At 39.9% G+C, this 15,850-nt stretch overlaps 1 protein-coding gene across 1 annotated transcript; it reads left to right on the top strand.

The window, feature by feature from the left end:
- Positions 1 to 10,950: 10,950 nt before the first annotated feature.
- On the top strand, positions 10,951 to 15,446 carry LOC4335696 (transport inhibitor response 1-like protein Os04g0395600). The gene is made up of 5 exons (NM_001402353.1): positions 10,951 to 11,259; positions 11,397 to 12,261; positions 12,872 to 13,367; positions 13,469 to 14,288; positions 14,917 to 15,446. The coding sequence occupies exons 2-4, from the start codon at positions 11,810 to 11,812 to the stop codon at positions 14,246 to 14,248; spliced, it is 1,728 nt and encodes a 575-aa protein (NP_001389282.1). The 5' UTR covers positions 10,951 to 11,259; positions 11,397 to 11,809; the 3' UTR covers positions 14,249 to 14,288; positions 14,917 to 15,446.
- The last annotated feature ends 404 nt before the right edge of the window (positions 15,447 to 15,850 follow it).

The following is a 15,850-nucleotide window of genomic DNA, read 5'->3' as shown; positions in this document are numbered from 1 at the left end:
TATTAGGATAGGCTAGAGGAAGAATAGATCTAGTAGATTGATGGATTTTTTTAGGCATGCATTTTTCTAATTTAATTATTATGGAAATAGACAAATGAAAAAAAAAAGGAAATGGAGGGATCGTACGTACATACGTACGTTGCTGATGGATAGTACGTACATTGCGGAGGCGTGGGAGGGAGATTTTGTTTTAATGTAAAGATAAATCTAACGGTCAGAATTAATGGGTCCACCAATTTAAGTGAAAATCGATGGTCAGATTTTTCTATTTTATTAGAGTGACATGTGGCGCCTCGAGAGCGTTTATAGGATGCCACACGGCGGCTTAGGAGTGTTTATAGGAAGTTTAATGGACTTTTAGTATATAATAATAGATAGATAGATATATTATAAAATTTAGCATACTCATTACCTACACATATAAGGCATCTCCACGAGAGTAATTCGGGCGACATATCTCGTAATTGATCAAATCAACCAGTTGAGCTACGCTCACTTCGCTGACTATCATCTACTACTTTTGGGAGTGTGCTATGAGTCTATGGTGTGTGCTTATGTAGCGTGTGTATATAAATGTGCATGTTTTTCACGTATATAAATCCTAAAAAGAGGACTCTGTTCTTCATTATGATGTTTTGGATCTATTTGGTAGGATATCATAATATTTATCATGTGTCGTTGTTAACGGATATTTTGATAATGTTTGTATCTGTTTGAACCAAGGATACAAGGGATCTGCTAGCTATCTAGATTTTGATACTTTCACACAAGGAACAAAGACATCGCTTGCAAATAGAAGAAATCGTGGAAGTATTGAATTGGTCCCTGCAAATTAAACTTTTCCAATTCGAAATTAATTAAGGAGACGAAGGCACTTGACTCCATTGTGCATGTCCTAGATGTCAACAAGATAAAGGTCATACGTGCAAGTAACTCCATCAGTCCATCTGCAAAGCAATCAAGTGATGAATACACTTTCTTTAAGAGACACATCTACAAACACACATGATCACGAACAAGCTACCCGTACACTCCTATAGACATACACATATCTTATCCATATAAATACATCCGAGAGATTGATCCAGCGTATCTTGAAATTGATGAAGCTACCATAAACACCTTATTGTCAAGGGATACAACAATTACCACTAAAAAAATAAAGTTGTAATACGTGCATCCTTACCAGTGCAAAATCTATAACTTGAACCCGAGCACATAGGTTTCACCATAAGAAACCTAACCAATTAAGTTATGGTTACTCCGCAAGTGATTAATAAACTATAATTGTAGTATGTGACTTGTACATTCTTGTTAACGATCAACTTTCGTAAGCCATGAACTAGGTACAACATCGGAATCGAAGCGGATTTGGTAAGGAGTCATCTTCCAAGAACAGAGTGCGCATCGGCTACGAGAGCGCATCGGCTGAAAACTGCATCGGCTGAGGTGGATCGGACAGAAGATAGCCAATGTAACCGATTTCGTTGAGATGGTTGTATAACCGTCTCTAGGATTGATCAACGTGCTACGCAAGGATTTTCAAGATGGAGATAAGCTCACGGATAGGCAATTGTATCTATTAATTAGGATATTTTAAATAGTTCCTTTAGAGATATGTTTCGGTAAGAGTCTGCCGTAAAGACTTGTTTGTATCTTACAAGTTTGTTAGAGATAAGAGTCGTGTCCGGCAAGGACCGGTTATGTATCTCAGGTATAAATATAACCCGATCCCATGTATTTTATAACAACAGTTCAATAACACTTTCGGCGCATCACCACCTTTTTTTTCTACTCTCATTGTTTCGACGAGTTCTTACTTCAGGTTGAGCTGCATCGATTTCGATCTTCAACAAGAGGTAAAGCTTGTTATGATGGCTTGCATTCTCGGGATTAGTGCTTCCATTTTTATGATATTCTAATCTTGTCTATGTAAATCGTCGAGTTATCATATACGCTTCATAATCTTTATTAATATCACTATCTAACTCGCAATCGGCTAATATCTATTATTAGAGAGTAGCCAATAGAGTTAGATATCGTTGTCAATCTAGATTATACAGCATATATACCATCTCTTAGAGGTTTTCATCAACATGTTTAGATCTTGTATTTATTCTTATGCTTAATGCTGCATCGGTTGAGTTCGATCTATTAAGTAATATTCATAACTGCAATATCTAGCTCGTCTTATGATTATCAGTAGAGGTAGTATCGGAGTTTCAGCCAATCTTACCTGATTTAGCTACCTTTTCTTTAAATGCTTGCTTGACATGCTAAATCTGCCCTTTATATTAAGATCTTATTGCATTAAAGTATATTAGGCTTACTGTTTGATGTATTTTATCTGTTTTAATATCTTAATATAGAGTGGTATCGGGGTATTAGCCGATACATGTTAGATCTATTTGATCGGCTATGATATGAACGTATATATAATCCTCATCTTAAGGTGCATTTAAGCATAAGTGATTTATTCTGTCTCGACTTGCTGTTCGATCTATCCCAATCACTTGGTTTAAATATATTTCGAGAAGATGATTATATATCGCTGATATCTATAGCCGATCGAGTAGATTTAACTTTATATCGCTTTATTTTTCATTGCTGATCTAATACCAATAACATCGGCTTAATGATTGACGATATGTCATCGTCCCCTAGCTGATCGGTTATCGTTTATGGATTTAACCTCGTTTCCCTTGTTTTTTTCTCTTGTTGAGTGCAGGATCAAATCAACCGGCACGCCTTTGAACCCAAGAGAAAGATTTAGGACCTGGACTGGAGTTAAGCAGATCTCCCAGGCTAGTGTGTGTTTTTTGCATCAACAATTCTATAGGCCAGTCTAAGGTCATTTTTTTTTCTTTTTGGAAGGTAATGCTAGAAAATTCATGGAAAACTTGTAAAAACCACCCCATGATTTACTTGAAGTTTGACATTCCATTTTATAAATTATTGTGTTACAAATGTGCACCTACCTACTCAATATTGTTGTAAAATCATCCCAATATGCACGTGGTTAATCAAACCAACATATTTTCATAAATTATGAGCCGTCAATGTGGTCTTTACCAAAATTAAATACTTCTATGGTATAATCTTGATACTTTTTTTTTGAGATTTCACAAATAGAAATGTTGATGAGATATTAAATGTTGTCGCATTGAGTTTCACTATACGTAGAAAAAAATTCAATGAAACATGAAGAATAAATCTAACACAAGCACTTGTATAAGATTGACTCAGTTAGTTTAGCCTATTGTAGCTCTACATCAGCGATAACAAGCCGATTCAGTTAAGCATGTATGCATTGGGATGATTTTTGCATCAAAACTGAATAGGTGGGTGGGCATTTGCAACAAAATGACAGATGGGGTTAAATGTCGAACTTGAACTGACTTATAGAGTGGTTTTTGTAGTTTTCCCAAAATTCTTTTTTGATGGTTTCATATTGGTGCGGCATCATTAGTGATCGTGTTTTCATTGGATCGGCTTCGATGGATATGACGGTGGCAAGATCTAGGCGTGACTTATTCTCAGGCGTTATCTTCCACTTTGGTTCGACATCAATTATCATGGTGACTTTTTGCGTAATTCGGTCAATACAATGATCGGCCATTAATTTCAAAGATTATATTTTCAGTTTAAGGAAGACAATGATTACATTCAACTTGTAGCTATTGTGAAGAAACAATGGTTATGTAGATTTTCTCATCAATAATTGATGGAAAATCACTGTCTTTGAGGTGGTATTTTAAATAGTTTTCTTATTTTGTCAAACTGTGATTTTATAATTCGCAGTTATTCATCCTGTAAACTCTATAATAACTAGTTTTAATAATTAGTTGTAATTTCTTTGAAGCAAAGGATGGAATGAATCCCATTATCTAAAGAACCACAAAACTCTTGAATCACATTTCACCCTCAACCTGGGAGTAGTTTTTAAATTTTAGAATTTCCTTCTAGAAATATATGTTTGAAATGATCTCTAACAAAACCTTGTATAAAAATATATACACCTTTTAGGAGTAACAAGAACCAGCAATGCTGGCCCGAGCATATGGCAAGATCAAGTCCCACCCATGAGATCGGATGATCCATTTCAGCACCCCATCTTATTGGCAGAAAATTAGGCTCTGTTCTTTCTTATTAAGATAAATATTTTACCATGGTTTTCATTGGCATATTTTTTTAAACCGCTAAATGATACATTTCTACATAAACTATCTATATATAAGTTTCTTTAAAATATCAAATCAATGTATTTTTAAGTTTAAAAATAATTAAAATTCAATTATTATATGTTCGGATGGTTTTTCCGTTTTGCATGCCAACACTTAATCTTCATCTGCCATGTTTTTGAACAGTTCTTAGAGGTGTTTTTTTTTTGCGAGATCACTAATGTGGCACGCGCACGAGACTAACAATCCTACCACCATGTTTAGAGCTCACATGGAACGTCGGATTTTTCAAACACGGTGATAGAAAAATGTATAGGATTTAGAGCTTTAGCGCCTTAAATCCAATGGATAAAAGTACACCTGACAAATACATGAATGGTTGTGTGGATGGAGCATATGGAAAAACACAAAATCAAAAGAGATAGAAACAAGGGAATTTTTTTTAAGAGATTGAACATCATGTTGAAAATCTTCCATACAGAATAGGATTGGGTCTATAGAATTTCTTTGAAACTTATATGCAATTGCATGTTTTATAGGAATTTTAGAGGATTTCTAGCATGAACTCTAACCTCTTGGATTTTTTTCCTTTGTATCCATCTCTTTCTTCCAAATCATGTGCTTTTTCCTGTGCTTCATCTAAATAGTTTCCTGTGTATATTTCGTATGTTTTTAATTACTTAGGATTCAAAGAGTCATGATATTCTAATACTATAATTTTTCTATCCCTACGTGTTTGACCATTGGGCACTCCAAAGGAACCCTAAGAGCATCTCCAATAATTTCTCCATCTCACTTTCCAAGCCGATATTTAGCAAATATGTACAAAATACCCTCCAAGAGACTTGCCATCAGCCTTGCTCAAAGCCAAATGACTGGTCAAATTTCTTACTTGGCTAGATAAATGTAGCAAGTTAAAACCACTTACCAAATGTGGGTCCTACCACCCCACCTCTCTCCCCTCATCCATCCCTCTCAAGCCACCACTTCGTTGCCTCCCCTGCCGTGCGAGTGCATGTCGTCGCTGGCCATTGCGCCTCCGTCTCCCCACCACGAGAGCCCTCTATTGTCACCCTACAGGTCAGGTCACCATAGTGTTGCCAGCCGAGGTCGGCGCTCTTTCCAGCACCGGCCGAGGTCGCTAGCCGTCGCGCCTCCACCTCCCCCACCATGTGAGCCCATCACCGTCGTCGCCCCCTCCTCCGCCTCCTCCCTGCATCACCGTCCCCACCTCTGGCGACTCCCGGCCTCCCTGATATTGTCGTCCCTCCTTTCGCCCCCATTTCACCGAGGTACTGATGCCGCCACCACCAAGGTGCTACTGCTGCTACTGTTGCAGGCTTGCTTCTTCCCCTACCTCCATAGGCTTCTTCCCTCACTCGCCGCTTCTGTTTTTGCCTGCGGGTGTGGTGGAGAGCTGGAGGATGGAGGATTGGAGGCGGCGGTTGGGGAGAAATAGTGACAGATTAACATACATGTCCCACTGTCATAGTCTCACGATGAAGAGTGTAGATGGAAAGGCTATCGGAGCACGTCTCTCTCTCTCTCTCTCTCTCTCTCTCTCTCTCTATATATATATATATATATATATATATATATATATATATATATATATATATATATATATATATATATATATATATATATATATATGATACCCATATGGAACTCCATGGTGCCCGGGCTCCAATGTATAAAACACACAAAATCTCTTAAATTTTTAAAAGTTTTCAAATTGTGAGTATATACCTAGGTATATGAATTTGATTCATACTAATACCTAAAAGCAAAATAACTCAAACTCAACTTTATTTCACAATTCATTATTACATACCTAATGAATTATAAGTTTAGATGTTATATACCTAGAACCAAAATATAACAAAAAAAGTTCAAACTCAGTTCAAACTTGTTTGAACTTGTTAGTAAAGAAGTTCATATTCATACCTAAATATTTTAAAAAAATTCATACTCATTTAATATTCATACCTAAACATTTAAAAAAATTCATACTCATTTAAATTGGGTATATACTTAATTTGAATCTTGGAGCCCATACTCCATGTAGCACCAGTTAATTTACCTATATATATATATATATATATATATATATATATATATATATATATATATATATCTATATATATATATAAAATATGAAGATGAATATTTTTTCAACTTTCTAAATACGAAAATAGAGAGCCTAATTTTAACAGTGCTGTCGGAGATGCTCTAATATACATAATTTTCGCGTATTTGAATCTATCATTGAATCCCGGTACCGAGTGGAAAATTTTGTGGGGAGAAGGCAGTAGGCAGAGGTGGGTGACCCTGGGTGGATGCTGACCTCCTCCATCCATCCATGATCCATCCGGAGAAAAGGATTGGAAGAATTTGGGGGGAGAGGAGGACGGTGTGTATTGGGGGAGTGAGGTCATTTTACATCCGATCAATCATTAGCGATTTATTATTCGCGGCTGCTTTTTCTCTCGTCCTACAACACACGAGTACTCCTCCCTAAAAAAACCCAATATGCCCAGCAACAAATAAAAAAGACGGTGACAACGAACGAGCGATAATACAACACCATCATCACCATCGTCATCATCAATTCCGTCCGTTTTCATCGCGCAATCGCGTGCACGCTGGCGACAGTAGTTGTAGCTAGCAGCAGCAGTAGAGTAGTACTCCTATTTTCCAAAACAAATAAACAAATTTAATACATCTATCTCCTCCCTCCGTCTAATAATATAAGACATTTTGAGTTTTTACTTGCAATGTTTGATCATTTGTCTTATTCAAAAAATTTGTGTAAATATAAAAAACGACAAGTTGTGCTTAAAATACTTTGGACAATAAAATAAGTCAAAAAAATAATAATTCCATTTTTTTTGAATAAGACTAGTGATCAAACAGTGCAAGCAAAAACTCAAAATCTCTTATATTATGGGACGGAGGGAGTATCATATTATTTAGATTTGTATAACTAAGATATATTACATTATTAAATTTATTTGTTTTAGATGTACTTCCTTTGCCAATAAAAACAGATCTAATATGAGGTATAATTCGTTCTACTAATACAAATCAAAATATGCCGTCGAAATTTATAGTAATAAAACAATTATCATATCCTTATAGGTTTGTTTTTTATGCACCGAGGGGTAAGGAGTACTTCCTCCTTCTCATACAAAACCAACTCAAGACATGATATTGATATATTTTAGTATTACAGATTTATAAAGGTATATGTTCAGATTTATATTATTATGGTAAGTTAATATCTAATATTAGGGTTTTTTTTTCCTGAGGAATCAGGTTAATTTTTTTCGTGGGAGTACTAGAGATTAGAGTATTACTATCTTCGTCACAAAATAAGTGTAGTTTTACACTATTCATTTTCAAAGTTTAACCATTCGTCTTATTTGAAATTTTTTTATGATTATTATTTTTATTGTTATTAGATGATAAAATATGAATAGTACTTTATGTGTGACTAATTTTTTTAAAATTTTTTATAAATTTTTCAAATAAGACAGATGGTCAAACGTTGGATACGGATTTTGACTATTGCGTTTATTTTGGGACGGAGATAGTAGGAGTTTTCGAGAAGCAATGGGAGTAGTAGTAGTAGGACTAGTACTGGCTACTGTTGGAGTCGTAGTAGTATGGTCGTAGGAGTAGCTCCGTATGCGGCTACACACGCCGTTGCACGTCGCAACAGGCGCAGCAGCGGCAGCGAGCAGCAGGATATGACAGGACCATTGCTTTTGCTTTCCTTTCCCTGTGGACGCCCCCAAAAACGCTTGGGGGCACCTCCATTACTTACCCCCTTTCTTATACTCACTTCGGGCGGAACGGAAATAACTCGACGGTCTCGTATTTTCACGTATGTTTATATTATATTTATTAACAAAATTTTAGATTTTCAACCTTAGATTTAAAGTTGATTTTGACAGTTTTTTTATCGAAGTTTATTTTTCAGCCTTTACTTTTAGATTGCTAAGTACACGTATATAAACGTTTTATTCATAAATTACTCGACTATGAGCTGCGAGTGTGGTTGTGTTTGTTGTTAGAAATGGCAAATGATATGTGCTAGACTGGAGAAAGTATGTGTGTTGCGATACGAAATGGTAGGTTGAGGTTGACCGTATGGGAGTATAGTTGAGAATCTCAAGTGCTACCAACCATTGTTATGCTACTAAAAAACCAATTCAAAAAACCATTGTTATCTAAAAAACCAGGTATTGTTATGCTACTAAACTTAAAAGGTGCATATAAAATGATAAACAAAATGTGGAAAAATTATGAGATGTGCAACACTATGGCAAAACCAATTCAAAATTCGATGTATGCAAGGAGGAATAAAAAAGTCAAACTTCAATTGAATAGTAATGTAACCGTTTGATCACTATTTGGAGCACGGATTTATCATTTTCTTTATCATGCATAGATCAGATTTTGAGTTATTTTTTATATGATGCTACATGTTTCATGTTATATTGGTGCACATCTCAGATTTTTTTTCTTTCAATTTTTTTGACTTTTTGAAAGCATATTATGTGTTTGTTAGTAGGGATGAAAACGGTCGGAAACGATCGAAAAACAGCCTCAACCATTTCCGTAACCATATTTTTCTCGGAAACGAAATCGGAAACGGTAAAGTCAGAAACGAAAACGATATCGGAAATATCGGAAAACCGGAAACGGAACAATACGGACGGAAACATGTCGGTACAGATCGGAAACCGGTAACAAATACGGAAACATTAAACTATAAAAACATATATTTAACTTTACATAAGTATGTTATATATATACACATAAATTCAAGCTTATACTATATAAATTATAAATTAACTTCACTTTAGCCATGTACAAAAGTTAGAGATTTTATTGAAGAGTCATTCAATCTATAAGCTGTAGATCAAGTATAGACATGTCGTATGATATCGACATATTTAGAATATGGTAATTACCATATTATAAGAAACGGTAATTTCCGCGAGAATACGGTAAATACGGAAACGATCGGTATAACAGCAAAACCATTTCCGTTTTCATTTCCATATTTTTTTACCATTTCCATTTTTGTTTCGGTCGATTACCATTTCCATATGACTCGGCCGGTAGAAAGTCGAAAACGAACGCCGATCGGCCGGTAATTACCGTTACCGTTTTCACCCCTATTTGTTAGCACGGTAGCATCACATTATTCGTTAGCACCTGAGATTCCATTGATCATAACTGATAGGATGAGGAGGGATATCAACCTATGCTAAAATATGCTCTTGTATGAGGTTTATCGGACTTTATCGTGAAAATGTAGCGGTGGAAAAAATACTAAATATCATGCTTACTAAAGTCATGTTCTTGGATGAAATAAAAGACAAATGTTTGGTAGGACCATTGAAAATAGGTGTAGAAATTTAAAGCTTACAAGCCAGTTATTTCTTTCACACCATTTTTCTATGGCAATAATAAGTAGTGATTTCTAAACTAAATACAAAACACAAATAGAAATGCGTCAGTGATTCTTTTTTTTTTCCTTCAATGAATTCTGTAGGATATTTATACGATCATATATCGTCACGCGCGATCACAAACTCCAAGATTGACATAAAATTCCTACTGAGCTTTGTAAACACCAACCTCTTAGTTTTCTTATTTTGGGGCAATCCAAGAAACAAATCTAAATCGATTGGTTAATATTTACTCCGTCCGAGAATAAGATAATCTAGTATAAAAATTTGATATGGGTTTACCAAAATGTTTTAGATAAGGTTACCGCCCTCCACGGTTTGGTAGTTATCACGGTAATCGCGCGGTTACCATGAAAACCGTTCAGTTTACCGCGAGGTATACCATGGTTTCAAAAACTAAGAAGGTTACCGTAAGGTTTTGTAAACTCTGATCTGGATAGGTGAGAGTAGTATATTTCCTCCGTCCCAATATTAGTGCACCTAGGACATGACTAGGAATCTAGATAAACAACTATCAAATTTGCAGCCCTAGGATACATCATATCTTTATGTTGATGCATTTATATTGGGACGAAATTATGAAGCATATCTTGGCTGTGTTTAGTTCCACGTTAAAATTGGAAGTTTGAAGAAATTGGAACGATGTGACAGAAAAGTTGGAAGTTGTGTATGTAGAAAAGTTTGACATGATGGAAAAGTTAGAGGTTTGAAGAAAAAAAAGTTGAAAGTGCCCTTACTCTTTGCTAATGATCCAATCCTCCACTTCGTGGTGGATTTTACAACTATAAATCCCATTTAAACTGTAAATCGTTTTACAATTACAAGTACGACTCAATACCGAATCAACGACGAACATACTCCCTCGTCTCTACTGAACATGGTCCAACAAACATACTCCCTCACCTCTACTAAACACACATGGCACATACTCCCTCCGTTCAAGAAAAAAACCAATATAGAAAGAGATTTGACACTATTTAGACAATAAACCTCGATATGAGGTTGCAGAGTATCAAATCTCCATTTTCTCACGGGCGGAGGGAGTACCATTTGGAGGAGAGCGCATGAAGGCGGGGTGCGCGTAGCAATTGCGGTGCCTTTTTCTTGACACCCTCACATCTTATCCGGAGGCGGTGGATAGGGACACATGCGCCCCCCTCCCCCCGGTCCACTCCCGGTCCGACCCAACCGCCGACCGCTCGAACCGGTCCGGACCACCATTATTACCCCGGTTCACCCTCCTCCTCCTCTTCTTCTCCAGCGAGCTTAACCATCTCGACCTCTCTCCTCTCCTCTCCACCCCCACCACCACCACTCTCCCCGCCTCCGCCTCCGCCTCCGCCGCCGCCGCCGCCGTCCTCCTCTTCTCGCGGTCGCTGCGTCCTCGCCTCGGGGCTCGGCCCGTGCTGCCGCCGTTACGCGTGGGCTGATTTCCTCCTCGCTTCCACGTACGCCATCTAGGAAGAGGACGGTTGCGCGCGCGGCGGCGGCGCGGCGCGTGATCTCCGCCGGGGGAGGAGGAGGAGGCGGGGGTTGATGGGTTAGATCTGGCGGTTTCCGGGCGGCGTGGATCTGAAACCGTGGTGGAGGTGGTAGGTTTTTTCGTTCGCGGATTCCTTTTTGCTGTTCTGCTCGTTTCCATTTTCTCGCAAGCGGAGATTGGAGCTGGAGCTGACGAGGTGTGGTGTTGGGTGTGGGGGTTTTTTCCTCGCTGATCTCGTGCATGCAGGTTTGGTTTCGGTTCGGGGAGGTCGCCATCGTTGCTCCTCGTTTTGGCCTTGTGCCCATTTGGAGTCAGCCAGCTCGTGTGCGGGGAGGAAGCCTCTCATGTCCAAAATAGGGGCATGGGTGTCGGATGCGGTAACTGCCCCCCTGTTGCTTCGCTTCCTTCCAGATCTGAAACCCATGTGAATGCTGCTCCTGCTGCTACTTTGAGATAGAGCATTGCGTGTTCTTGGATTGGTGGATGATGAGGTGAAAGTGAAGAGGGGGAGAGTGTGTTTCCTGTTTGTGAGAGATTTTTTTCTCTGAATAAACCTGGAGCCGTGGAGGAGGAAGCAGATCCTATCGTGTAGCTCCCGCGGCGGCGGCTGCGGTGGTGGTGGGGAAGAGGAAGAAGAAGGCGGTGGCGGCGGCGGAGCCATGACGTACTTCCCGGAGGAGGTGGTGGAGCACATCTTCAGCTTCCTGCCGGCGCAGCGCGACCGCAACACGGTCTCGCTCGTCTGCAAGGTGTGGTACGAGATCGAGAGGCTGAGCCGCCGCGGCGTCTTCGTGGGCAACTGCTACGCCGTGCGCGCCGGCCGCGTCGCCGCGCGGTTCCCCAACGTGCGGGCGCTCACGGTGAAGGGGAAGCCCCACTTCGCCGACTTCAACCTCGTGCCCCCCGACTGGGGCGGCTACGCGGGGCCGTGGATCGAGGCGGCCGCGAGGGGATGCCACGGCCTGGAGGAGCTCAGGATGAAGCGGATGGTGGTGTCCGACGAGAGCCTCGAGCTGCTGGCTCGCTCGTTCCCGCGGTTCAGGGCTCTTGTTCTTATCAGCTGCGAGGGGTTCAGCACTGACGGGCTAGCCGCCGTCGCGAGCCATTGCAAGTGAGTGCTTCAGATTCTTTTATGTTTCAATCGCTGCTGTGAGCTTGTGATATTCTTCTCTGCTTTGGCAATGTAGTTTGTAGTTGCATACTCTCTGCAGTTTAGAGTTGAATGGATCGATTTTGATCTGTTGAATTTCATACATCTTTTAGCTACAGGTTCTTGCTAATCATAGAACATAGGGGGTTAGGGGGGACCTTTGCAGTGTTTGAAGGAACAAGATGCATCTGGCATTTCTATATTCTGTTCGAACTTTGTTTTACATCGAGGCATTCATCTTCTGTGATGTTTCATTGTGTTCTTTTTTACTTGTACAGAGCAATTCTAAATTGAAGTGCATGTGATTATTACCACTTCCATTATTGGCTTTCTTCTGTGATTGTTGTTTACTAGATGAATTGGTATTCTTGTGGCCGTTGTTCTATATTGAACCAACTGGCATGAGCTTTATTGTTGTGGCCATTTTCTTTAGACTACTTGCTAGGGATGGATGCAAATTCTGTTTAGGTTACTGAATAACTTACTGTTGCTTTGGTTTTAATTTGTTATGGTTACACTCATTTTTATGGCTTATATGCTGACACTGTTTTCTTCTCTTTCTGTTGCCTAGGCTTCTGAGGGAGTTGGATTTGCAGGAAAATGAAGTGGAGGATCGAGGGCCTAGGTGGCTTTCCTGCTTCCCTGATTCCTGCACATCACTTGTCTCATTGAATTTTGCCTGCATCAAAGGGGAGGTTAATGCTGGTTCACTGGAGAGACTTGTTAGCAGGTCCCCAAACCTGCGGAGTTTGAGGCTGAATCGATCTGTATCGGTAGATACACTTGCAAAGATACTACTGCGTACCCCTAACTTGGAGGATTTGGGGACAGGGAATTTGACAGATGACTTCCAAACTGAGTCCTACTTTAAGCTTACCAGTGCTCTGGAGAAATGCAAGATGTTGAGGAGTTTGTCTGGATTCTGGGATGCTTCTCCTGTTTGCCTGTCATTTATCTACCCCCTGTGTGCTCAACTGACAGGATTGAACTTGAGCTATGCCCCCACACTTGATGCTTCTGACCTTACAAAAATGATTAGCCGCTGTGTGAAGCTCCAACGCCTTTGGGTGAGTTCCCTTGTTGGTTTGTACTTATTCTTGTTTGTTGTTGTTGTTGTTGCCCTTTGGTAATATCAAGCAAGTAACGGTATTGAGCCTTTATATTGCAGGTACTGGATTGTATCTCGGACAAAGGCTTGCAAGTGGTGGCCTCCAGTTGCAAAGACTTGCAAGAACTCAGGGTATTTCCATCAGATTTCTACGTAGCTGGTTATTCTGCAGTGACAGAGGAGGGACTTGTTGCAGTATCCTTGGGCTGTCCAAAACTGAACTCACTACTGTACTTCTGTCACCAAATGACTAATGCTGCACTAGTTACTGTCGCCAAGAACTGTCCAAATTTCACACGATTCAGACTTTGTATTCTTGAGCCAGGGAAGCCTGATGTTGTGACAAGCCAACCATTAGATGAAGGCTTTGGAGCTATTGTTCGTGAGTGCAAGGGATTACAACGTTTGTCAATATCTGGTCTTCTCACAGACAAAGTTTTCATGTATATTGGGAAATATGCAAAACAACTTGAGATGCTTTCTATAGCATTTGCTGGTGACAGTGATAAGGGTATGATGCATGTTATGAATGGATGCAAGAATTTAAGGAAACTGGAGATAAGAGATAGCCCGTTTGGTGATGCTGCACTCTTGGGGAATTTTGCTAGGTACGAGACAATGCGATCCCTTTGGATGTCATCTTGCAATGTCACGTTAAAGGGGTGCCAAGTCCTTGCGTCAAAGATGCCGATGCTCAATGTTGAGGTCATAAATGAGCGGGATGGTAGCAATGAAATGGAGGAAAACCATGGAGATCTGCCTAAAGTGGAGAAATTATATGTGTACCGCACAACTGCTGGGGCGAGGGATGATGCACCAAATTTTGTTAAAATCCTATAGAGCTAGCTGAGAGTAGCAAGGAATCCTCTTATTCCATAAGGTAACCCCTTTCAATACATTATTTTCAAAGTGCCTTTCTATAGTTAATGAGTTTGCCTGTTACTCTGTTAGCCTATTAATACTAGTGCTGTTTGAACTTGCATCGTTTTTTTTTTGTACCTTGGCTCGTTTTGGTCACTAGATCCTTTTATTCTCATTGCATGCCCCATTGCCTCTCAACATGAAAACTAGGAGTATCTGGTGGCTCTTGTAGCTCACTCTGTTCAGATATAATTTGCTTAGCTCAGGACTGACTTTGAACGATTCATGTCAGCCTGCATTTTTTTTTCCAAGATAAAATTAACAGTTTATCCTTAAACTTCTATACAAAATCAATTCTGCATGAGGAAGCTTCTGCTATGATAAAATCCAAAGTGTAAATTAAGGCTGATTCCTGAAAAGATTGAACTGGGTATAATAGTACTTGCAACATGATGCTTTGAGCAAACCTTTATTCTGCGTCAATCTTTATCCACTCTTTTTGTTTTCTTTCCGCCCCCGGTACAGATCGTAGCTACTCATAGCTCTAAAATTCCCCTCAACGCGATTGTTACCGTTCAGTTTGGGATAGGGGGCTTTGCCAGATGAGCATGAGCCCCCATCTAACCCCCACTCGATTGCTCTTGCAGATGGTCGGCGGAATCTGGGAGGAGGCCGGGGCCGCGGCAACAGTGGTAAGCTCTTCAAGTGTCTCCTCCTCTCCTTTGCAGGGACAGGAAAAACCACGTTGGTGTGCCTCCCTTATCTCGGAGCATCTGGCCTGGGATCATCATCCATCATCCCCCCGTTTCGCCTTTTAGCCCGTTTGGTCATACCGACGAGGCCCTTATCCTGTTGTGCAATTCTGAGCAAGCTCAGGACCACCACCAATCCATCATGTTAGCTCGACCTTTTCTCTCTTCTTCCCTTTATTATTTTTTCTTCTTTTTTTACCTTGTGTAATATGTAGAACCCACTTCCATTTGCTTTTGACATTTGCCACAGCGGATTGTGCTGCTGCTGGTTGTAATGCTTGTTTTCAAGCCTCCTGACCGGGACGTTTCGGGGACGATGATTAGTTTCCTTCTCTTTGCTCCTGTGAATGCAGTCAGTGCCTGGAATAATTTCTGCTTCATCTTCCATTTCTTGTTTTATTAAGTATAGAAAATATTTTTTGTCAGTTTTGCTTGATCTTCTTTTACTTACATTTCTCCTAAGCATCAATAATTGGAGCCGCAAGATAGCTGTAGTGTTGACGTGGCAGCACGTTCGGTTGGTACGTACTCGTAGTATAAAATGGAATAGTGGGTCCCACATGTCATCCTCTGTCTGGTTCGTTTGTCTTCTTCCTCCGAAGGCAGTGGCCGACAACCTGCTCATCCCCATCGCTACAGCAGTGGCCGCCGACCGTCTTGACGGCCTCATCGCGATCAATTAAAGAAAAATTAAGCAGGCCAAGCACATGAATGTAATAGAAAAATTAAGAAAAAGCGTGTTACTACTACCTAATATCTCGTGCATTTAGGGGTCAATCCTTTTGTTCTTAATAGTAGAGGGGTGGCAAATCTCTGATTTGGTTTAGGC

The sequence above is a fragment of the Oryza sativa genome, chromosome 4, assembly GCF_034140825.1.
Source record: "Oryza sativa Japonica Group chromosome 4, ASM3414082v1".
NCBI classification, from domain to species: Eukaryota; Viridiplantae; Streptophyta; class Magnoliopsida; order Poales; family Poaceae; genus Oryza; species Oryza sativa.
This window is presented reverse-complemented; position numbering and strand designations above follow the sequence as displayed.